At 57.9% G+C, this 23,052-nt stretch overlaps 10 protein-coding genes across 10 annotated transcripts; 4 read left to right on the forward strand and 6 right to left on the reverse strand.

Moving 5' to 3' along the window:
* Positions 1-62: 62 nt before the first annotated feature.
* On the reverse strand, positions 63-1,346 carry J3D65DRAFT_546351 (uncharacterized protein; the record flags this gene model as incomplete). The annotated part of the gene is made up of 3 exons (XM_066796811.1): positions 63-176; positions 372-1,025; positions 1,170-1,346. Coding segments are annotated over 3 exons (945 nt in total), but the record flags the coding sequence as incomplete, so codon positions are not given.
* A 402-nt stretch (positions 1,347-1,748) lies between these two features.
* J3D65DRAFT_608621 (uncharacterized protein) lies at positions 1,749-4,602 on the reverse strand. Its single transcript, XM_066798599.1, has 3 exons — positions 4,387-4,602; positions 3,825-4,297; positions 1,749-3,772 (listed from the first exon to the last, which is right to left on the reverse strand). The coding sequence occupies exons 1-3, from the start codon at positions 4,484-4,486 to the stop codon at positions 1,874-1,876; spliced, it is 2,472 nt and encodes an 823-aa protein (XP_066659365.1). The 5' UTR covers positions 4,487-4,602; the 3' UTR covers positions 1,749-1,873.
* A 283-nt stretch (positions 4,603-4,885) lies between these two features.
* Positions 4,886-6,418, reverse strand: J3D65DRAFT_663402 (acetylornithine aminotransferase-like protein; the record flags this gene model as incomplete). Its single annotated transcript, XM_066802661.1, has 3 exons — positions 4,886-5,917; positions 5,972-6,211; positions 6,272-6,418. The coding sequence occupies 3 exons, from the start codon at positions 6,416-6,418 to the stop codon at positions 4,886-4,888; spliced, it is 1,419 nt and encodes a 472-aa protein (XP_066659366.1).
* A 1,479-nt stretch (positions 6,419-7,897) lies between these two features.
* J3D65DRAFT_663403 (uncharacterized protein) lies at positions 7,898-9,286 on the forward strand (the record flags this gene model as incomplete). Its single annotated transcript, XM_066802662.1, has 3 exons — positions 7,898-8,146; positions 8,201-8,952; positions 9,100-9,286. 3 exons carry the CDS (start codon positions 7,898-7,900, stop codon positions 9,284-9,286), a joined length of 1,188 nt encoding a protein of 395 aa, XP_066659367.1.
* Positions 9,287-9,924: 638 nt separating this feature from the next.
* On the forward strand, positions 9,925-12,442 carry J3D65DRAFT_598798 (uncharacterized protein; the record flags this gene model as incomplete). The annotated part of the gene is made up of 2 exons (XM_066797863.1): positions 9,925-10,282; positions 10,473-12,442. 2 exons carry the CDS (start codon positions 9,925-9,927, stop codon positions 12,440-12,442), a joined length of 2,328 nt encoding a protein of 775 aa, XP_066659368.1.
* A 640-nt stretch (positions 12,443-13,082) lies between these two features.
* On the reverse strand, positions 13,083-14,949 carry J3D65DRAFT_7495 (membrane bound O-acyl transferase family-domain-containing protein). Its single transcript, XM_066804146.1, has 3 exons — positions 14,556-14,949; positions 13,867-14,506; positions 13,083-13,802 (listed from the first exon to the last, which is right to left on the reverse strand). Exons 1-3 carry the CDS (start codon positions 14,740-14,742, stop codon positions 13,271-13,273), a joined length of 1,359 nt encoding a protein of 452 aa, XP_066659369.1. The 5' UTR covers positions 14,743-14,949; the 3' UTR covers positions 13,083-13,270.
* Positions 14,950-15,494: 545 nt separating this feature from the next.
* On the forward strand, positions 15,495-18,520 carry J3D65DRAFT_608635 (Alpha/Beta hydrolase protein). The gene is made up of 2 exons (XM_066798600.1): positions 15,495-15,720; positions 15,788-18,520. The coding sequence occupies exons 1-2, from the start codon at positions 15,714-15,716 to the stop codon at positions 18,280-18,282; spliced, it is 2,502 nt and encodes an 833-aa protein (XP_066659370.1). The 5' UTR covers positions 15,495-15,713; the 3' UTR covers positions 18,283-18,520.
* A 1,255-nt stretch (positions 18,521-19,775) lies between these two features.
* Positions 19,776-21,216, forward strand: J3D65DRAFT_581127 (uncharacterized protein; the record flags this gene model as incomplete). The annotated part of the gene is made up of 5 exons (XM_066797709.1): positions 19,776-20,105; positions 20,177-20,302; positions 20,355-20,543; positions 20,623-20,906; positions 20,969-21,216. The coding sequence occupies 5 exons, from the start codon at positions 19,776-19,778 to the stop codon at positions 21,105-21,107; spliced, it is 1,068 nt and encodes a 355-aa protein (XP_066659371.1). The 3' UTR covers positions 21,108-21,216.
* Positions 21,217-21,396: 180 nt separating this feature from the next.
* J3D65DRAFT_682111 (uncharacterized protein) lies at positions 21,397-22,172 on the reverse strand (the record flags this gene model as incomplete). Its single annotated transcript, XM_066803749.1, has 1 exon — positions 21,397-22,172. One exon carries the CDS (start codon positions 22,170-22,172, stop codon positions 21,549-21,551), a length of 624 nt encoding a protein of 207 aa, XP_066659372.1. The 3' UTR covers positions 21,397-21,548.
* Positions 22,144-23,017, reverse strand: J3D65DRAFT_654429 (uncharacterized protein). Its single transcript, XM_066802476.1, has 2 exons — positions 22,817-23,017; positions 22,144-22,770 (listed from the first exon to the last, which is right to left on the reverse strand). Exons 1-2 carry the CDS (start codon positions 22,940-22,942, stop codon positions 22,345-22,347), a joined length of 552 nt encoding a protein of 183 aa, XP_066659373.1. The 5' UTR covers positions 22,943-23,017; the 3' UTR covers positions 22,144-22,344.
* Between the last annotated feature and the right edge of the window lie 35 nt (positions 23,018-23,052).

The raw sequence follows: 23,052 nt of genomic DNA on the forward strand, positions 1-23,052 counted from the left end.
AGAAGAAAGAGGAGAGCAAAGTCTGACAGATGATCGGGCAAACGGTGTCGCTGGCTGGCCGCCTATGCCGCAGGCGACGCGCCATGGTCGTTATGGCTGCCGCCGCTGCCGCTGAGGCGAAACACCTTGCGCACGCTCTCCACGCCGCGCTTAACGTGCGGATGGTGCGAGAGAAACTCGTGATGGTGGTGATGCGAGGTGGTAGGGCTCTTGGCCACGGCCGCCGCGTGCGCGTTCAACCCGCGCTTCTCTGCTGCGGTGGTGGTGCCGCTGCCCCCTGTTATGCCCCCTGCACCCCCTCCGCTGCCGCCACCCCCTACGCTCAGCCCCCCCGTCAGCACGGCAGCCACCTTGCCGACGCCGCCTCCGACGACCCCTGTGCGGCCCGTTTTGCTGCTGCTGTTGCCGCCGCGCGCCGCGCCGACCAGCGGGTCCGCGTGGCTCGGTTTGGGCGGCCACTCGCCGTCGGCCTTCCAGCCGCTGACCAGCGCCGTCGTCATGTCCTTCAGGTTGATCGGCACCTTGGGCGTCTGGCTCTGCAGGACGATCTTGGAGTAGATGTCCGGGTAAGACCGCGGCGTGATGCTGTCGCGGATGGGGTTGTGCGGCAGGATCCGCGGCGCGATGGGCAGCGGCGGCTCGTAGTCTGTGTCGTCGTCCGAGGCGGCGAGGTTGTGGAGGTGCAGCGTTTCTTGCGCTGCGCGCTCGAGCGGCGCCGTCGTCGACGACGAAGACGGCGACGTGGCTGTCGTCGGGCTGCCGTTGCTTGGGGTGCTGGTTGTTGCGGCCGCCGCCGCGGCCACGTCTGATGCCTTGCGCCGCAAATGCTTGCGCGCGGCCGTTGCGCCGGTCCACGCATCGCGCTGGGCAATAAAGTTCGCGAGGCCCTCGTTCCATTGCATTTCGGCCAGCAGACGGCGCCTCCGCCTGCGCTTGCGCCGCAGAGCGCGGTCGACCATCTCATCGGCCACGCCGTCCGGATGTTCGAAGCGGAACTTGTTGGTGGTGTCGTTCTGGTGACGTTGCTGCTGGCGCCGATCTTCTGAGCCAGCAGTGGTTGTGGTTGTGGTTGTGGTGGCGCTGCTGTCCACAACGGCGGCGGCGGCGGCGGCGTCCTTCTCTTCTCTGGGGCTCGCGGCCTCCAAATGCTCTTCTTCGTCCTCCGTCACCGTGTCGTCGTCGGTCGTGCCGTAGAACCTCTCGCGGTATTGCGACACTTGGTGCAATTCGTCCCCCGAGCTGTCCCATGCCTGCGGCGTGTCCGGGAAGCTCCAATCGTTGCGCACGCGATCGGCGAGAAAGCGACGCGCCTCGCGCGCGGCGGCCTGGTTGTGTGATTCCATGCTCGTGCTATGTCTCAATGCGTCTCATGCGATTGTATGTATGTAGAATTCGAGAGGCGCTATGGCAGTCGAGGCGGCGGCGGCGCGGCGGGCGACTGGTGCGATCACTCGCATGCAGACGAGAAATGCGGAGGTGCGGAGGATGCGGTGGTGGTGGTGTGAGAAATTGGAGGCGCGGAAGCGAAGCAGCACGGCGGGTGTGTGTGCCAAAAAGCAATGAATGGTAGCAGGCGAGACCGAGACCGGGGACTGGCTCTAACTACAGGCCGGACGAGGTGGAGAGCATGGCGGGTCACCACAAGGCGTGGGTAGCTGCAGATTCTGGAGACTTGTGGAGATGGCCGTGGTCCAGGTGGGTGATGCTGGTGCCCAGCTTTTCCCCGCCGACTGAACAAGTCAAGCAAGTCTTTGATGTCACCCCAGGCCAAGAAAAACAACTGACTAGCCATCGTCATCCCGATTCATGAAATTGCTCAGCTACATGCGCCGCATATCGTCATGTCCAACTCTAGGTTTTTTTCTTCCAACTCTCACGGCTCTTCTCCAGCCTTGACCGCCTTGGCCTCCCGAGGCCACACGCGCTTGTACAGGCTTACACCTACGGCGTCCTGCGGGTTGATCCTACCATCAAATGTCGCCTTGAAGTACCCATGCGTTCCCAGACTCTCCTTCATATATCCGCTTCTACCCCTCTTCGTCCACAGCTGCAGCGCCTTGAACCAGGCCACATCTTCGGCGTTGAAGAACATGTACCGCACCGTGACCAACCTCTTGTGAATCTTGTAAGGGTGACCAGTCAATACCACACGCTTGGCAACGACTCTGGCAGTCGACGGCGCAAGAGTTGTGCCTGTTCCCACAAGCTGGAGAGACGATTCCGACGCTTGTTCTGCGTCCATGGCGACGACGTCACCGTCTTTTTCTTCCTCGTCCTCGCCTGCAGACTCGCGCTTGAAAAAGAGCGCAGGAACAGAGCCCCAGGTCAAAGGTCCGATGAATGTGGCCACGGCACTGCGGCCGGGGTGTAGATAGCGATCAAACTTGTGCACGTCATTGGGCGTGTTGCCTGCCTGCGAGAAGAGCGGATTGATCCGGAGGCGGCGCGGGCCGCACTGGAGAATTAGCTCCTCCTTGCTCCTCATGGGCTCCTCGTAGTCGCTGCTCAGCGTGATGGCGTAGTTGAGCACAGTGTGCTTGTGCTCGTGGCGGAGGAGCGAAAACAGGCATAGCGTCCTGGCGGGGTTGTGCTTGTTCTGCAATGACAAAGGAACATTGCGCAGATGGACATGGACGCGCGTGCCCGGTTGGACGCCGCCAACAAGGGCTTCTCTGAGCATCCTGGCTTTGGCTCCTTTGTAGTCGGAAATTTCCAGCAGTCGTCGCCAGCATTCGGGCTCGTACGGACGGTCCTCGTCCGTCTCCCAGTGACTGGTTCTCAAACTCTTCAACCCTCTGTACTTGGCCAGACGCTCCCGTGCCTGCACATTCGGATGCAGCTCGATTTCATCAGGGAATTCGAGGTCTTCTTCCGCCTCCTTTTTGCGCTCTGCCCGGTACGCGGCAATCTGCTCTGCTTCGTCTTCGGGCGCGGGATCCAAAAACATTTCCGACTGAGGGTACTCGGACTGGGCGTACTCTGTAGGCTCTCTGCCATTCTGATCGATGCCCTCCATGCCGTCTGCTGGATTTGCCGGTCCATCCATATCCAGGTCGCCGTCCTCGTCCTCACTGGCAATACTTTCCATGTCTGATCCAGAATAGTCCACGTCGTCGAGGTACCATGCGGATTGGTATTTCGACGTTCCTCTGGGTAGCTTCTTGGGGCGGTGCATTTCTGCGTCTGCATCGTCGTCTGAAAAGTAGTGGTGGTCGTCCAGAAGCACTCCCTTTCGTTCCGAAGGTGCAACGGAAACGGGGTAGTCGTCCGCATCCTCCATTGCCACCTCCTCAGGAGCGAGCTCGGCCAAGTCGTCCTGGTCTTCAGTCGGCTGCTCCAAGAGCGCTTCTTGTCCCTCCTGGTCCACAGCCATGTCCTCTCCCTTGGTCTTCTTCTTTGTCTCCAATGGCGCAGCCGTAATCTTTTCAATCTGGAATGTGCCCCATTCGCCAACCTCCACCAGTCTGTCTGCCTTGAGGCCCTTGCCTCTCACCACGCCGGTCAACACGACCTCGCCAGTTGCCTCGGCATCGGTCTGGGGCGCCTTGCCCGAAGGCCATTTGATGTCTTCCACCATCATCCAGCTGCGGTCTTCTCTCCAGCGGATTCCCTTGGGTGTTGTTGTGCACAGCGATCTCGTAACGTTCAAGCACTCCTGAGACGAGTCCAACGAGTGTACCTTTTCCAGCGTTGGGTAGAAGTGAGTGATGAATGACTTGAGTGACGAAACGACTTGTGGCCGACGCTTGGGTGGGTCGATAGCATCCAGACCCTGCTCCATGATTAGCGATTGAAATCCTCTCAACACTGTCCGAGCAACTCACTTGTACAACCGCCATCACATTGCCAACGCCCTGGCCCTCGATACCCCTGAGCATCAATTCGCCCAGGCCGTCGACTTCCTGTTCGGCGCTGAGCACAAAGACGACAAAGTCGGCCACGCGCGCCGCATCCAGCGCGGCCCACAAGTTCCTGCCCACAACCATGTACTGCAACTTTTGCTTGAATCGTTCGACCTCGACGCGGGCCCAGCCCTCTTCAGGGACGTCCTCTTCCACACCCAAGGCGCTGTTGAGGCTGCGCACCGCGAGCTTGGGCGAGACGTCGTCGGTCAATGGGACGACGGCAACCATGCGCGGCGCGCCATCGCGACCGGAGAAGACGCGCGACGCCGACGCATGCGAGCTTGTTTTTTGAATGCGCTTCTGCTTGGCTTGGTTGCGCCGCGTGAGCTTGCTCATGACTTGTTGGTGTGGTGTACGGCGGGCGCCACGGTCGTCGAAGGCGTTGATCTTGCCTGTGACAAGGATGGTGTTAGCTGGGCGCTGTTATGAATTTCGAGGCCGAGGGTCTGGAGAAACCCGAGCGACTGAGAGAGCGCCTTACCCTTTGACTGTTCCTTGAGCGCACTCTTGCTCGCGTGGCGAGACTTGAATGGTTTGTGCGACGATTTGGTCGTGCTGCGGTGGTGGTGTTGGCCGTCCATACTGCTCGTTCCACCTCCTGCTTTGAATCTGAAAGGTATGCTCGACGCCAGGTTGGCGAGTGTTTGTCGTTGGAGCGCGGAGCACCAAACTGGCAGAAGTAATGGAAAAAGGCCCGTGGGCGTGCGAATGATGCACCTCGCTGCCGCGGAATTTTTGGCGAGTGGGTCGTCGTGACTCCTTATCGATAGGGCTGTCGGCGACGACCAACGGTTTTTGGTTGTCACCAATTACATGAAACATATATTTGTAGCAGTCGTATGAAATTACTATCCAAAGCATGATCCGCTTGCTTTTTCTAGTCCTAAACGCCAATCACAGGTCCAACTTAAATGGAGTCATCTCGCCGAACCAAAAGGACTCTATACACCGCCAGCAGTCCTGCTGCCCCTCTCACCAGCTCATTGCCTGTAAACGGCATTCATCGACTCCTCCACGATGCGCATACCGCTTTCAATCTCCTCCTCAGTGATGGTGAGCGGCGGGACAAACCTCAGAGTGTTGGTGCCGCAAGTGATAATCAGCAGTCCTCTTTCCCTGGCAGCAGAGATGAGAGGAGTAGGGTCTTGGGACAACTGCAATCCCAAAATCAGGCCCTTGCCCCTGACCTCGGTGATGATGTCGGGGAAAGTGTTTTGCAACTTCTCAAAGTGCTTACGGAACACTTGCTCCTTTTTCAACACAGACTGCTGCAGCTCCTTGTCGGCCAAACGGTTGATGATGTAGTGGGCGACACGGGAAGCGAGGGGGTTGCCTCCAAAGGTAGTGCCATGGTCGCCTGGCTTGATGTTGTTGACGACAAAGTCGTTGACAATCGAAGCGCCAATGGGAAAGCCATTGCCCAACGCCTTTGCCGTCGAGATGATGTCTGGGTGCGCCTCCTTGGGCAAAGCAGCGTGAGCCCAGAATTGACCGGTACGGCCGAGACCGCACTGAATTTCGTCGAAGATGAGTACAGCGCCGACCTCGGTGCAGCGCTTACGGAGCGCAATCAAAAACTCGGTAGTCGCAACGTTGACACCACCCTCGCCCTGGATGGGCTCAATGATGACACCGCATGTCTTTTCCGTGACCAGCGAGGGGATGGCGTCAATGTCGTTGTACGTGCCATATTTGAAGCCGGGCAGCATGGGGGCAAAAGGCTTCTGGTACTTGGGGTTGGGGGTTGCAGAGAGGGCTCCCATGGTGCGTCCGTGGAAAGAGCTGTGGAAGGAGACGACCTCGACCTTGTCGCCAGTAGGGTCCAGCACCTTGCCAACCTTGCGGGCAAACTTGATGCCAGCCTCGTTGGCCTCAGAACCAGAATTGCAAATGAAAGTCTTGGTCGCATCGTGCATTCCGCCGCCAGCGCGGGTCTGCTCCACGAGGAGTTTGGAGAGGGCACCAGTCCAGGGGTTGTGGTAAAGGTTGGAGGTGTGGATGAGTTGAGCGGCCTGAGTGCCCACGAATTAGCTCAACGTCTGAGTCAATTCGTGATTCCAACATACCTGCTCGTTCAGCACCTTGACCATTCCAGGTTCGCAGTGTCCCAGAGCATTCACAGCAATGCCTGCCGTAAAGTCGAGGTACTTGCGGTTCTCCACATCGTAAAGATAGCTGCCCTCGCCCTTGTGGAACATTGGAAGCGGGCGAACATAGGTAGGTACCATGTAGGGCATCTGGTCGTTGACGAGACGAGCGGTTTGGGAGTCTGCCGCAGGGTCTGGGGTAGGAAGAGAGGCATCACCCTGTGAGGACTTGTGAGAATCTTGAGTGAAGCTTGGGGATTGTTGGGGAGAATTTGGTACCTCAATGCTCTGCTTCACGCTCTCAGGCAAGCTGGAGGCTGCCGTGGCGGATGACGCATACCTGGGACGGGAGAGTGGCGCTGCGACCGACAGTTTCTGAGAGCGCAATGCTGCGCCGACGCGCTTGGAGCAAGCCCGGAAAGCCATGGTGAAGAGAGAGTGAGATATGGACGAAAGCAAGACGCAAGAGGGGTATCAAAGGGAAGAGTGAGTGGAAAGCGGAGACGGGGAAAGCTTGAGGACGGTGGAGTCCGCACCGCAACTCACTCCTCAGCTGTCATGTCAGGGCTCGTTTTTTTCGCTATCGATAAGTTGCCGCGCTGCGAAGTCGGCTTGTGAGCGGAGCAGATCTCCGCATTGTGGCAGCCATCTCCGCCCATCCTCCCATGAGCTCCAAATTCTCTGCCACAAAGCCGTCTTCCCTTGAACCGCATGTTGGTGTTGACTGCGGTTTTCAAAGAGTTCGACGTCATCACACGTCGAGTTCCAATGTCCAACAGCGCTCCGTTTGAGGATTCGGGAGTCTTAGTCAAATCCTGGAGCAGTCTTTCTCTCATCACCAAACAACACTTCTTGGCAGTTTCGTCTGCGTCCTTCTCGGTTGCCATTATCAATCCTTCCTTGGCACATGAAGCTGGCTGCGAAGTCGGCGAACTTGTGTGCTGAAGGGTCGCTTGACTACATATGTACCGTACCAAACTCGGCCTTGTTTCATGGAGCGTTTCGTTCTCCGCCCACAAAGAGACGTACATTCCGCGACTGTTCTGTGTGGTTCTGACCAAGATGCCTTGTGTTGATGCCAAGCAGAGGATTGACAGGAGCCAGAGATGAGTCAGGTCAAGAATAAGCAGTTTTCATGACAGCAATCCATGCACCAAAGAAGGAGACAAGCAAATCTGACGAGAGGAATGACGTTTGACATGTGGCCGAAGAATTCTTGAGTCGCCGGATCCGGGGATTGAGCAAGAATGGTTGTGGGCCAGGCGGACAGGAAGCAAGGGGAGGTTCGGCCGAGCCAGGTGATACAAGGGAGGGGTCTGATCATAGGGGTACTCCTATACTCAGTATGTGGATGAACGAAGTCTGGAGACGACGTAGATGGAAGATAAAGGCATAATGCGGGGAGCGTTCATGTTTGTTGACGGGCCGTCAGATCACTGACCTGAGCCTCATCCCAGTGGCGTCATGCCAAGATGGCGGGCTGGGGTCAAGCTTTTCGGGGCTCACCTCACTGCAGTGCGTCTTGGGGTCGAGGTCGAGGTCGAGGTCGAGGGTCGTGCTGCTGATGGGTTGCGCGGCCTCACAGCTTCAACTGCTTCACGGCCCTCCAGGGCGCGAATGGCCACCATCCAGAGGCGCCCGCCACTGGCTGCAGCCAATTACCGGTCCCTTTTTCGGTGCCGCGACCCCTGCTTCCTTCGTGATAGCAGGCCTACGCAAGCCAGTCCACTTTGGCCTCGATTTGTGTCGCGTGGTCCCGTCGCCCACCTTTTCACCTTAAGGAAGCCACCTCTCCTGTCCTGTCCTGTCCTGCCCTGCCCTGTCCTCACTTAGGACTTCTCTACTCTCCTCCACGCTACTGTACCCTACGCTACCGACGCTACTCGAATCGCCCGAACCGAGACCATGCGGACAATCAACCGCCTCCATGCCATCGTCTTCCTCGGAATTTGCTCCCTGGTCTACGTAGGCTGGGTCTTGCCCACATTGCGCGTGCAGAGCCGCTTTCAAAAGGTCCTTTCAGGCTCGCGGAGTCGTTTGGTCGTCTTCGGAGATTCGTATTCAGACACCGGGGTATACAAGGTCGCAGTTCCCAAGACAAACCCTCAGGCCAATGCCAGTCACCCGCTGTGGACCGAGGCTTTGTGTGCAGAGGTAGGCTTCGGCGCGTCGCATTGACCTCTCATGACACGGACGCTGATTGCGTAGCTGCTGTGCGATTCGCTCGACAACTATGCTCGCTCCTCGGGCTCGCTGGACTTCAAAGCCCACCCAGACGCGCTCGTAGATACTGACGTCGTCGCCAATGTCACCAACCAAAACCCCTCCAATGCAAAGTTCAAGGCCGACTTTGGCATGCAGGTCCAGCGCTGGATCAACTCTGAGCAACAACGCCTGAATCGCACCGCCGTCCAAGAAAGAACCGTCTTCACCGTCTTCTTTGGCATCAGCGATGTCTGGCAATTCGTGGGCTTGGAGGACAAAGAGGCTCACGAAGGAGTCCGTCAGAGCATCCGGACCCTCTTTGCCCAGCTTGACGTAATAGCCCAGTTCATGCGCAAACCGATCCAGGTCGTCCTGCCGCACATCCCCGACATTACGTTCCTCCCTGCCTTTTCCCAGCAACCAGAGGGTCCCTTTCCCACGTACCAGCGATCTGCCGTCTTCTTGGTCGAAAAGTGGAACACGGAGCTAGAGCGGGCGGCCCGGGAATTCGTTGGTGGGAGCATTCATCTGCTCTCCATGAACAAGTGGCTGCTGGAAATGCTCCGCGAGCAGCAAATGTACACGATCGGCATTGCAGATGAGAACGGCGATGGCAAGCGGGCTCCGACCTTTACTGAGACCACCAACCCATGCCTGCCTCTGCCGGTAACTGGGGCTCAGTACCCATTCGACATGGACGATGCCGATAGCAACCGGACCGAGCCCTGCACCGACCCGTCCCAATACCTGTTTTGGTGAGAATTTTTTGCCTGCCACAATACGTGTCCAAAGATACGGCTGTTCCCCTGGGTGCAACCGGAGTGCTTGGAGCTGCCATGTCTTTGGACACCTACTGCGCCGCCATCTGCTTTTTGATTGATCTTGTGCTGACGCTGTCTCAGGGACGGCATGCATCTTTCCAGCAAAGCCCACCGGCTCCTAGCCTTGGAAGCGGCTGACCTCGTGAGCCACAACGACACGTTCAACCTGAACGCGCTGCGCAAACACGAGCAGGAGCTGGCCGAGAAAAAGGACAAGGACAAGAAGCCAGGCGAGGCAGAAATGGATTCAACGAATTCCGAGTCGTAGGCGTTTCTTCAGCACACTTACATGTTCATGGGCATTTCTTTGGAGTTTCCGGGTGCTTTGCGCTGTTGTCTGAGATACCCATTCAAGTTTCAGCATCTTCTGGCGTTGGCATGGACTGTTGCGGCCGCATTCCGACCAAGCGGCGCACAATTCCCAGAGTTTGGGCGTTTGTATGCATTGTCTCAAATCAGTCTCCTTTATTCTCCCCCTCCTTGCATTTGCTCCCGCCTGAGGAATGTTTGAGGCTGGAGCTCGCGCGCTAAAAAATGGCCGCTTCTGGGCGTCGTCGTCGGCTGGTCAAAGAATCCGTCGTCCAGGTCATCGCGAACAGCGCGGCTTCCCGCACCTGTCTAGGATAACAGCATGCGCCAGACCGCTCCGCCGCGCTCAAACAAAGAAATTCCGCCGCGAAGAGCTGGCGCCATAATAGACACAAAGTATCTCGTCGAGGTCATGTCTTTGACTAGCGCCGCCCTATTCACCATTCAGCGCCGTGGATATTGTCCAAGTCTTCAATCTGGATGTCTATCAAGGCCGGCCCTCGCCCCCTGAAAACACAACAACTCGAGCTCTGCTGCCCCAGGCTTCGTTTGCTCTTGCATCGACCTTGACTTCCCCGGCCAGCTGAAGAGATAGAAATGTCAGATCCCTCCTCGTCCCACCAGGTCTCGGGAAAGAGTGATAGGACCACCCGCAACAACAAAACATCAACGGCTGTGTCCACCCGCTCACGCCGAACAGCCAGCCCATCTCAATCGAAACAGGACGATGGTCCGCTGACACCAGAATCCCCACCCTTTCGCTTGACACGAAAGCGTGCTGCCTCGCTCGTCGACAGGACAGAAGAGATGGACATGCAGGAAACTGAGGCGGCACCTGTGCCCGGCACACACTCTCGCATCAACTCTGCTAGCTCTTTGGTGTCGTCTGATGGCTCGACTGCGAACCACGTTTGCCTATGTCAGCCCGACCCCAAGATTCCGCGACCGAGGAACGGTGAGTGATGGCTCTTTATCTTTCTGCTTGTCTTTTGAGCAAATATAGCTCGCTCCATCCCTTTGTTCTGGCGACGCCCTGGCGTGGAGTCACCCTTTGTTGTTCTTGTTGTTTCGACGGACGCTGACCAGTGGTTTCTTTGTAGCATTCATACTTTATCGGCAGCATCACCACGCTACCATCGTCGCAGAGAATCCAGGACTCGCAAATCCCGACATATCCAAAATCATTGGCGAGCAGTGGAGATCGGAATCAGAGTCCATCAGAGAAGAGTGGAAGAGATTGGCAGACGAAGAAAAGCTCCGCCACCAGCAGCAGTACCCCGAATATCGTTACCAACCCCGTCGTGGCGGCCGTCGTTCGAGCGTGTCCAACGCCAGTGGTACAGCTGAGAAACACCCTTGCACCAAGTGCGGTGGACGGAGCATTACGACGCCTACGACGCCTTTTGGTACAGCCCCAGGGAACGCTCCGACACCTATGCTTCCTCCGCCAACACCTTCTTCGGCCTTGACCCCCACATCGCGCTACCTTCCACCGATGATGAGCAACTTAGCCATCAATGCCAACGGACAGCCTCGTCGCATCCGACACACACCTGCTGCCATAAGCATTGGTCGAATCCCCGAAGACCGCGATGTTCAAATGCTCAGCCCCCTGTCCCCTGATGCAAAGCGGCGCCGCTACAACTCGGGGTATGTGCCTCAATCGGCGCGTCCAGGCCCAGGGACGCCATACCCTTTTCCCCCAGACCCAAGGCGACAGTCTCTGCCAGCTGTTCGTCCAGAGGTGCTGCGTGGGCCGTCTCCTCGATCCTCGGCCTCGCCCGCCGTCCACCACGTCCAGCAACACCACCACCACCCAGACAGCAACCTCACGCTGCCTCCGCTGCAAACCACGGCGAACAACAGCCCGCGGCCAGGCACGACGGCCGCACCAGCCACGGCGCACCCGAATGGCGTCATGGCCATGGCGGACCCGCGCAGCGTCGAAGCTATGGTCATGAGTATGCCGTTCTGGGGGAAGCTCCGCATCCTGGGCAAGATCTCGCCACCGTACGGGACGCACGTGGGAGGAGGCGGTTCTCCAACATCGTCGTCTCCGCGCGGTGCCATCATCGCCGTCGAGGGCGACGACCGCGCCGTCGTGCAGCAAATGGCCGAGTGGCTGCGCGACAACCTCAACAAGGGCGGCGAGCTGGACGCGCGCGTGGCAGAGCCACCGCGTGGACCGCCCGAACGCAGCGATAATGGTAGCAGCGATGCCGCCGATGTCAGTCTGGGCGCGTACATTGGCCTCGTGGCTGAGTGGCATGCGAAGAATGCCGAGATGGTCGACTTCATCACGGGGCATCAGTCGGCGGCCAACAAGCAGCAGCACCACCACCACCACCACGACGCTGGCAGTGAAATCGACAGCGGCACGTCGCGCAGCAACTCTCTCGCGGCGTCGCCGGCGTCGGCGTCTGTCTCGTCGCCGACCGACTCGGCCATGGAAGACGCGCCTCAATCGCAGTCCAACACGACTAAACAGCTGACGGCGCACAAACCCGGCAAACCGCCCTCTTCTTCCCAGCCCAACAACACCAACATCGCTACCACCACTGCCGCCGCCACTGGTGCTGCGACAGGCAGTAAGTGCAACGGCCGCACACCCATCCTCATCCTCCCCAGCTTCACCCTCTCGGCCGCCAACGCCTGGGCCGCCCGCATCCCCATCGCCGACGCCTACTCGCCCGCCGACCACTGGCAGTGGCTCGCCACGCTGTGGCGCGGCATCGTCGGACCGGACGTCACCGTGTACGTCGCCGACGCGCCCGCCTCGTCGTCGCCTTCCGCTTCCACTTCCGCAGGAGGTGCCGCTTTCGCTGGCGCGGGCATGCAGACCCCTGGCCTCCCCCCGCCGTCCGGCATGGGGTTCGGCGCTGCTGCTGCTGCTGCGGCGGCGGCGGCGGCGGCGGCGAGACCGGTTGAGGTGCGTGAGGAGGGCGTCACGCGGTGCGTCGTCGTGAGGAGGGAGCGGCGGGCGAGCGCTGTCAGCGTCGGGAGTGCGGCGAGCGGTGCTGGTGGCGGCGGCGCGGGAATGGGCATCGACGAGAGCGCGCTCAGGCGGCTGGGGTTCGAGGTTGAGGAGCTGGTTAGGTGTAGCGTTGGTAGGTAGGGAGATTGTGGGGGAGGGGTTAGGGGGTAGGGGGTACGGGGATTCTGATGGGGGGGGACGCGCTGTTTCGTCGTCATTTTTTGCTTCTCCGCTTCCTTTCTGTCCCTTTCCTCTTCTTTTTTTTCTTCTCCTTTTCTTCTCATCCGGTGCCGCTCGCTTGGTCAGTGAGCAGTGCGCACTTTTAAACCACTTCCTGTTGGCAAACTGCGTGTGTGTGTTCGCAGCGTTCTCACACGAAAGACCGGATTGTTTCAGCACCGGCCGGCTGGCTGGGTACATGTAGTAGAGGAGACGGACGGGGTGGTACATATATTGGCAGATAGGCAGACAAACAGGCGGGTAGGTAACTAGGAGAGAGGGAAAATTGCTGTTTCTCGTTGTGTATGCATGTCTCTTGTATGCGTTACGGTCGTGACATGTAAAACTGCTTCGGCAGGATGAAGCTTCGCTCATCGTTACTATTGTTGTACAGGTTTGAATGCTTGATACTTCTCTCGGCTGCCGGGTAAAGGGTATCCTCTCCTGTCCTATCCCTATTTCCGCACACCTGACTTGTCTCTTGGTGAGCCAGCCTCAATTAACATGCATTGACTAGCTTGCAAAGCCACGCTTGCTTGCTTGCTCAATCGCTCGCGCTTCTCCCGAGCCGCAAGGAAACGTACCGCGCGGTACACGGCGTCCATCATTCGGATGCTCGTCCATCCGTCCATCTGCGCGGTTTCTTCGTTCGTTCGAGTCCATCAAGACAAGACACACCCCGCCTGACCCGAATCCGAGTCGCCTTCTCGCTCCAGACCCGACCAGGTACATACGTTGCCACTACTACTCTTACACGCCACGCCAGTTGCCATCCAGCAGGCCGCCGATGAGCGAAAACCCGACGCCCGACGACTGCGCCGTCGTGAGGCCCGTCCAGTTCGTGTCGTCGACGAGCCAGGGGCCGAAGAAGCCGATCCACGCAAAGGTCCACACGGCACCGAGACACTTGAGCCACGTCGGCGGGGGCGCATCATCCTTCTGCTTCTCACCCCCCTTCTCTGCACCTTCTGCTGCTGCGCCCTTCGTGCCGATGATGCCGGTAAACTCGCCTACCACCTTGGCGGCATCCTCGAGTACGAAGCCGAGCTCTTGCGCGAGGAAGAAGGGGATGGTCGCCGTGAAGCGGACGTGCGGGAGGACGGCCTTGTTGGCGAGCCAGTGGAAGAGGCCGGATTGCAGGAAGGCGAGGCCGGACTGGACGTGGCGCGAGGCGAAGGAGCCGCGGCGGAGGTGCAGCACGTTGCGGGCGAGCACCAGGCCGGGAGTTTGGAGGTACCGCCGCATGTTCTGGTGCCACGTTCGTCCCCAAAACCTCCTTAGGCTGTGCGGGTGAGTCAGTGGGATACGTGCTACTTGGAGATAAGGTATCCTGTGGGGAGCTTTACCTGTAGCACTGGCTCAGTGGACCCAGCATCGGCACCCACAGCTGCTTGTCCGTCCAGCCGAGCCGCGTCGTCAGGCAGAAGGCACAACACGCCCAGTACGTCAGCTCCATGAAGGTGCCGGCTTGGGTGCCGGCCAGCAGCACGCCTGCCATGGCTTGCCACGCTGGCATCGCCGCCAGCCGCTGCGTTCCGTGCGCCGTCAGCTTGCTGAACAGATACGCCGCCGCGTCGTGCGTCAGGTACAGCTGCAGCACGCGCGAAAGGGCGCAGCTATAGAATTGGGACGGCGGGAAGCTGGCTGGAATGTGCGGCGCTTGGTAGGACCATCCAATGCCGCGCAGGTTGCGCGTTGCTTCCACACACCAGTAGAACTTGTTGAGAGGCGATAGGTGGGAAAAGGCGTAGATGGGCGTCGTGGACGTGGTAAGTTGGTCATCTGCCCGCTCTTTCTTTCCTTGGTCTTCAGCTTCTTCGCCAGACGAGACGGGCGATGGCGGTGCCTTGGCCGCGGCATCATTGGCCTTGGTCTGCGCAGAAGTGGTGACGCTCTGCTGGAAGGGTGGTCTCAGGCGGACGAATTCAGAAAACGGGTCCTTGAGCATGAGCAGCACTTGCTGGCTCAAGAGGACGTAAACGATAGCTGGGAGGTCGTTAGTCCAAAGGCTGTATACTTTGATATTGCAACTCACAAGCGGAAAAGGCAAAGTCGTCCGAGTGGACATTGCTGCGAGGAACAAAGAAGACGACTGCCAAAAAGAGGGCGATTGATGCGAGACAGACGGTAAAGCGCAGATGCTGGGGCAAAAAGTGGGCAAGCCAGAAGGAGACGGGTTCAAGCGCCGATGCGACGGGCATAAAGGTAATCCAGTGGACCATGACGACGCGGCCAACCAACCAGGGGCGAAAGTTGGCGAGGTTCCGGTGGAGGGGAGAGTAGGAGCTTGACGTGGTTAAGGGCGTGGGCAGAGCAGAGTATAAGTTATAAGGTTTGCAGGCCGGGACATCCTGGATGGTAACACGAAGATCTGGTGTCACTTCAACGTGCCGCTCGCCATTTTGGCAAGGCGAGTTCCCGGGTTCCGAGTGCCACTTTGTCCCTGGCGACACGCCGCCATTGGAGAATCGCTTCAGACCGTGAGGTGGTGTTTGGCGTCCGGGCTAGTCAGGCGTGAAAGGCCGTTTTGGTCTGTTTTCCGCCCCAATTCGGCAGCTTGCGCTGCGCGTGGCCAAGACGGTGCGCCACGGCGGTTGACAGCTCCCTGACCCAAAGTGCGGTGAAGAGACATGGCGGATGTTGGTTGACGAAGTGGTGAAGACGAAGGTCACTTCGTCACTTGATGTGCGTGACATGCGAGATGCTGCCGTCCGGATGCGAGTGAGCCAGCCCGGCCGGCCTGTGCATCACCTCACATCCATCACCACCTCACCTCCTCTCCCTCGCTTTCCCCGGAACGCGTCCGTCCCATCCGTCAACAACACCACCATCAACCATGAGCATTGTCCTGGGTCGGTCCGCCTCGCAGCCAGGGTTGGCCCGTCCCAGGGTTTCGCGTCGCGACGTCACCGGCTGGCCGTCAAGCTAGAGCCAATGCAGTCGGGTCAGTCAGGTCAGTCAGGTCAGTCAGGTCGCTTTCACATGTCAAAGCCACGCCTACGCCTACCACCCTATGCCCTGCCGCTGGCCTGGCTGACCACGAGGCTCTCGCAACCACGCGCGCTACATCTTTGACCATCTATCGTCCAGCGCACCGCATCAACTGCTTCGTCCGACTCTGCACCGTCCGCTTCGCCATCACCCGCCCTCGTCCGTCATTGTTGCTTCGCTGCGCGCACATGTTTTCGCCGTCATGATAGGTAAACACCTCCATCCTCTGCTCGGCCTCTTGTCCGCCACGCGGAACAATGCTAACGCTGCCTGGAGACCACGTACTTGGACGGCCCTCGATCAAATTCCGCAAGATCCAGGTCCTCGCCGTCGTCTCCTTTTGGTCCGCCTACCTGTACAGGTACGTTCCCACCGCCTTTGTTTGCTTGGGCCCCACTGACTTGAAAAGGGGAAATCGACATGGCCCTCCCATCCTGCGGCGCCTCTCGTCCCTCCTGTCGAAACGCTTGACGACATGGCAAACCGTCATCATCACACTGCTATGGCTTTACGTCGCCCGAAACTTTGGCAAACTCGTCGGCCTTGAATGCCCAGAGCCTCTGGCCAATCTCTACTCGAGATCATATTTCCGGGCGACATGGGTTACGACTGCGCTGGACGCTGGCTTTTGGTCCGCCATGCCCATCAGGCGCAAATGGTTGCGGGACCTGTGCTCCGTCATCTTCACCGCGTACTACCTCATTTGTGCCGAGCAGGCCGATGAAAAGGTGCGCAAGGTCAGAGCCACGCTGACGGTGGACCACCTGCGCGTCAGCTGGGACAAGGGAACGACGCCCTACCTCAACTTTTTGACCAACTTGATGCGCCCGCGTCTCATGCGCTACCCTCCCAGAGCCATTCGTATCCCGAGGCCGTCGGGATCATCCTACAAGGATCCCGTGCAGGGGTGGCTGTACTTTGACGGCCCCGTATCCGCCTTGAAGAACTTCAACAAGGTCGTGCTGGACATTCCTGGAGGTGGCTTCGTGGCCATGACCCCACGCCACCACGACGACAAGCTCATTGGCTGGGCAGCCAAGACTGGACTACCCGTTCTCAGCCTCAACTATAAAAAGGCTCCCGAGTATCCCTACCCGTACGCTCTCAACGAATGCTATGATGTGTACCGCACGATCATTGCGAGCCGGGGTCGATGCCTGGGTCTGTCGGGCGAAACCGTGCCCAAGATTATCGTTGCTGGAGACAGTGCCGGTGGCAATCTTGCCGTAGGAATGGTGCTTATGATCCTGCAAAGTGGAACTACCGAGCACCGTCGATGGCACGGCGAGCCGTCGCTGCCGCCCCCAGAGGCTCTGGTCCTAGTCTATCCCGCGTTGGATATGAACATTGGGAATTGGATGACCGACGAGCAGATGGCTTTGATTAGGGACAGAAAGACTCGCAAGATCAACGACGGGATTCTACGCCGCAAGAGCGACGACTATAGGAAGCTCACCCCAAACACGCCCCATCACTCTGACGACGAGGAGGAGGACGAAGATCAAGAGACGCCTCCGGCCAAGTCCGGCGTCCCTAACAAGACCAACGAGGGCAATGCCTCTTCCAAGACTTTGACCGAATCCTCTATGGCAAGGTCTACCTCAACCGCTGTCCAAATGTCAGCCGCACACACGGGAGTCGACTCTCGAGCGCTGGAACAACGCCTTACAGAGTCTCCCTCTCTTTCTCAGCGTCTGGCCGAGGCTCCCTCGAGCAAGCCCAAAACCTTCAAGACTCGTCTGGCCATATCGTCCATGATTTCGTACTTTGGCGACCGCATACTGACCCCAGAAATGATGCGCGCCATGATTGTCTTGTATATTGGACCTCACAATCGCCCAGACTTTTCGACCGACTACTTTTTGTCTCCCCTGCTCGCCCCCGAGTCCCTCCTCGTCAACATGCCCAAGACTTACTTTTTGACTGGAGAGCGCGACCCGCTTGTCGACGACACGGTCATCTTTGCTGGCCGCATCCGACAGGCAAAGGCAGCGGCCTGGAGAGATCGTAAGGAGCTTGGACTGCTCTCTGCGAGCGAAGCCCGCGCGTTTGTTGACGAAGACCATGTCGAAGTGATTTTGATCCCAGGCATCTCCCACGGGTTCCTGCAATTTGTCAGCGTCTTTTCGGATGGGTGGCGCTATATCTTCCGCTGCGCTCGCTGGATACGCGAAGTAGCCGACAAAATTGACCGCGATGCCGCCCGCGCAGCGCGCTCGTCGCTCTCGTCCAAAAACGGCGGCGTGGGCGTCATCCTCAAGCGCTCTTCCGGGCCACGCCACCACTTCCGCCGCTCCACCTTTGAGTCGTCGGGTGACGACGAACGTCCTCTGGAAATGTCGTTTCCCGGCAAAACACAGTCGGGTGGTGCAAACAGGCACCTTGCGGCAAGAAACGGCAACCGCTTCAAACCCGACGCCGACGACGTCTCACCCGGGTGCGCGCGTCATTCCGAAGCCACCGATTACTTTGACGGAGCTCCGTCAGGCAAGCCTGTCAACGGCACGCACGAGGACGACGACGACGATGCTGCCAACGGCGACGAAGCAAACGGCGGCACCGCAAACGACACTAACGGCGGTTACGTCAACAGCAACAACGGTAGCCGTGGCAGAGGTCGCGGTCGCACGGCTGGCAGCGGTCACCGTCCACGCCGAAAGAGCCTCGTCAGCCTGGCAAGCGAGGACGACTTGCTCGGTCGCCGCATGCGCGGGTTGACGGGCAGTCTGATGCGCGAGGCGGGCCAGATGTACGAACCTGGTAGCCCATGAATAGGCAGGCGGGCTTTTGATCTTTTGCCTTGCAGTCGGGACCCTCTTGTCGTTCGCTTCGGCTGCTGTCTTGATGATCTTTTTGCGTCGGTCATGTCGTTTTTGTCCTGACTTTGTTGTTCTCACATTGTTTCTACGTCATACTCATACTCATCCGTGTTCTTGATGACATCGAGAACGCGCGGCCGGTCTTCATCCTGTCGTATACTTCATGGGCAGGCAGGCAGGCAGGCAGGCAGTCTGAATAGCTGATCACTTTATGCAAGCGGGGGCACTGGGGGCGTCTGGGATTTCTGTATCACCTCATACAATTGGATTGAAACATTTATTGGCGTTGAGGTTGTTAGTGGGAAGGAGAGGCTGGGCATCAAATCTACATATCAGAATTATTGATTTTGCTCCTCTTCCTCTTATCACTCACACCTTCAGCTCATATCTCTCGTTCCTACCCTACACGTCCTCTCGCCTCCTCAAGCGCCACCCCGCTTTAGGCAATATCTTGCTTCTCAGAAAACGTGGTTACTTTGTGTGGAAAGCAAACGTGTTTCACACTACGGGACTGGGAAAGGACGCATCGTCTGGATTAGCGCAGTGGCACCACTCATAGACCTTCCGTAACTGAAGGAAATCTGTAACTTAGCTTGCAGGCGACTACATACTGTGAAGGCGTGACTTGTTGTGTTGGCAGCTTGCTGGCTGGCTGGCAGGATGGCTCTTGCCCTGATTGACTCCCACTCACCCACTTTTCTTTGCCTTTCCGGGACCACACCCCCAAGAAATGACGACTGCGCCAAGAGAGAGGTGATGTTGCATTGGGAAAAGGGAAACCGAGGGCGAGGGTGTGTGGGGGAGGTACTCCAAGTTTCTCCAACTCCCCTCCAACTTTGCTCCAAGTGCTGACTAATGTGCTCTAGCCGCACCATAGTGATTGTGTCCAAAGAAATCGACATCCTGAAAATGCCATTGCGATGAAGGAGCATTCATCTGCTGCTGTAGCTGCGCTAAATTAGCAGTCGTTTAATGTTACAGCTAGATTTGGGGACTTTTAGTTCTTCTTGTTCGGCACCCATTGTGGCACCTTTCCCATTTCCAGCGCCACAGCCCCGTTTTGCGCTGGTCCTCAGCAAGCTCGCGTCGGACTTGTCCAGGCCCATGTTGGAGAGGGAAGAAGTGGTAATCAGCCATACACCTGGACACATGCATTCGTCATCTTTGCCGGAAAGGTTGTCCCAAATGCGCTCATCCATCTACCTTTCTGCTGTCTCCCAAGGCTTCAGCGAAGACAGCAATCTGAGCTATGACGACATTGAAGTCGTCATGGTGTGCAAGGCATTATAAATTGGGTCTGATTTGTCAGGCTACATAGCGATTTCGCTATACCACGGGAGTGTACTTGCAGGCTGTAAGTACATTTACTTCCTGCGCCGCAGTACTCTCTGTATCGACTAACATCACCACCACCTCCAACACCAGTTGATCAGCACATCACCAAAATGGCTAACAACGTCCTCATCACCGGCGCCTCGGGTTACCTTGGCGGATCCTTCCTCGCCGCGTGGGCCCAGTCCAACGTCCAAAACTATCAGACCTTGTACGCGCTAGTCCGATCCGACGACCAAGCCGACAAGGTCAAGACACTGTACGGCGCCGAGCCCGTCCGCAGCGAGATCACGGAGGAAAGCATCCGCAAGTTGGTTCTGGAAAAGCAAATCAACGTCGTCTTTTACCTGATCGACGCGTACTTCGCCAAACGCCAAGTCGCGTTCATCAAGGCCCTCGAGGAGCTCAAGAAGACTACGGGACAGGAGGTGCACTTCGTTCATGTGATTTGTGTCGTCGGAGGATATGCTGTTCATTTGGGCGCTTTTCTGACTTCTCGGACAATGCTCGACAGACGTCTGGAGCCAAGATGGTTTCTGATATGGCCGGCGTGAAGATGGACGGGCCTCTGTACGATAACCGTGACGACATCTATGAGATCCATAAAAGCCAGAAGCCTAAGCACTGGGAGCTTGAAGAGGTAAGTGCTCATCTGCATCGTTCATCAAGGGATGTGGATAACATGGACACAGGCTGTTCGAACCAACTGCACCGTTGTCGACGCCGGAGAGAAACACAACATCAGAACCTACCTCTTCTTTCCCTGCATCGTCTACGGCAAGGGCGCGGGTTTCGGCAACGTCATTTCCATCCAGACGGTCGACACTGTGATTGCCGCACAGGGCGCAGGCGGAGTATACAGGCCCGGTCGCCCTGGAAAGGTACGTACGCCAAAGCTCTTCCGACTAACTATCTATGCTCTTGGGAAATCTCTCTTTTCTGTTCTGACCACGGCAACAGACTTGGCCTGTTTGCCACATCGAGGACAACACGTCGTTGTACATCTCTCTCGCCAAGGCCATCCTCAACGGCTCGAATCCCGACTGCGGAAAGCACGGCGTCTACCTCGCGTCCTCGGGCTCTGTCGGCTGGGACGACATTTATTCGGCGATGGCCAAAGCGCTGGCAAAGCGTGGTGTCATCAAGGATGCCACGGTCAAGTACGCCACGGACGATGCGCTACAGGCCATGGCGAACGCGCTCAATGTTCAAAAGCCGTCTGTTGCCGTCAAGATTGGTGGACAGTAAGCAGTTCCCCCTATCTCCTGAGATGTTGTTGATGCACTCTGGCTAACGAGAAATGTAGATGCAACTTTACTGCCGTCCATGGAAAGGATTTGGGGTGGCAGCCTAAATATGCCCCCGCTCACATTCTTGAGGCGCTTGATGATGAGGTTGCGCTCATTCTTGAGAACTTGTCTAAGAAGCACAGGGGTATCAGGTAGTGCTCTCGCTTGTCGGGACTGTGTCTGTGGTACAGTGACTTGGGCTGGGAGTCGGGGAATCTACTTCAGTGCCGCAGTGGGTGTTGAAGAAATGGTACTTACTAGGTCCAGCTCCAGTAGCGAAAAAAGGTCCCCGAGTATGCTATGGCAGCGAACGACAGTTTTCTGGCTGTTTCTGTAGCAGTAAGTGAATACCTGTTGGACGCAACCGCGGTGTTAGAAAGGACCAGTGATTTGAAAGTGCAATACCTCTAAGCTGTCAACATGCAGCCTATAGAGAAAAAGTAGTAACGCTTGGCCCAAGCAGCACAAGTCAAGGAGTACACCTCTCTCTTCACATACCGCACGCCCACCATTCCCCTGCGACCTTTTAAAACGACAAACTCCTCCAAACAACGCAACAAGAATGGAGAAATCCGCCCTCGCCTCGTTCCCTCCCGTTCACATCGCACTCTCCTGTATAAGCACCGGATTCAGATTGCCAGCCGTCGGCGCCAGCCCATCAAACCGCGCAAACCGAAACATAGTCGCCCGCATGTGCGGATCATACGGCACCCAAACATTGACCTCGTGGGCCTCAAGCGTCGGCGTCTCGACGTCGACGGCGGGACCGCCGTCGCCCGACGGGCGCCAGAAGCGCATGTTGACCTCGAGAACGTCGAATGCGCGCAGCGGCTGCATCGTGGCCATGCTGAACGGCGGCTGGACCTGGGTGGGGCGGTCGGCGTCGCCGGGTTGCTGATCCAGCGCGCGGAAGAGGCGGATCACCGGCGGCAGCTGCGAGCAGATGACGGTGAAGCGCTGGCGCGGCGGCTCCCGCGCGTCCGCGGGGTTGGCAGGCGGATGGTAGGGGACGCGGTAGGAGGGGGCATTGCGCTGGTGGAGGCGCAGGGTGAGGAGGCTGATTAAGTGATTTGGGCCGCCGTGGACGTGCGGCGTTGCTAAGATGTTGTGTTGGACGTCGCCTCGGTAGCTGGTGATGAAGCTACCGTGCTCAAATTCGTTCATGGATTGGTACGATATGCGCGGCAATGCTGACTCGTAGATGACTGTAAATGCTGCCATGGCTATTATGGCGGCCGTGATGGCGGTGGTTGGCTGGTGAGTGGCTGCGATGTGGCATCCCGGGCCATATATATCTCAAAGCTCGGGATTTCTTTGTCTTGCTATTTCTTCAAAGGTCGTGGGAAATGGTGGCGTAGCGATGAAAGGACTTTGTTTATCAGGAGAGCCTCCCCTACTGTCCAGTCGCTCGGGACAAAGTGGCAGACACTTTGCTCGGATGCGGACTACTCGCCGTAGGCGCCAAATCATCCCAGCGATGAAAGGTGAATTCAGTCGGCAGTATAGACTCATCGAAGGGCACAAAAAGATTCATCTCCCACCAATCCTCCGTCAGCACCTCGACCCCGTTGCGCCAGTAGTGCATGCGTAACTCGACAATGTCGTAGCCGCGCTGTACGCGCGACGGAATGTATGGGCCAGACACTATGGGGATTTGCCAGTTGATCATCTTCGGCGTGGTCGAGTCGCCGTAGTGCTTCTCCAGCGCGCGGAAGACGCGGATCGTGCGCGAGCACTGGGACGTGGCGTCGTACCAGCGCTCGCGCACGCCGGCGCAGATTGTGGGATACTGATCGTTGGTGCCATTGGAGATTTGGTGCTGGTGGTGGTTAGCGGGCGAGTAGCTGCGGGTGTGGTATATATACATTGATGCTGTAAATTGCTTTATCTTGCTGATTTCTCAAAGGCCATTGGCAATGGTGGCGTTGCGATAAAAGGGCTTTGCGTATATGGAGAGCGTCTTTGTTGAATCTCCGTCCGAGGAACCGCATCCCCCGATGGCCGCTTCGGGACCAGACGGACAAAGGTGATGATTGATTGGGGACGACTCGAATAAATACCGTGAGATGAGACTGGTTCAATGTCATTCTATGCTTTCAAC

Source organism: Phyllosticta citribraziliensis (genome assembly GCF_038025025.1).
Source record: "Phyllosticta citribraziliensis strain CPC 17464 chromosome Unknown J3D65scaffold_1, whole genome shotgun sequence".
NCBI classification, from domain to species: domain Eukaryota; kingdom Fungi; phylum Ascomycota; class Dothideomycetes; order Botryosphaeriales; family Phyllostictaceae; genus Phyllosticta; species Phyllosticta citribraziliensis.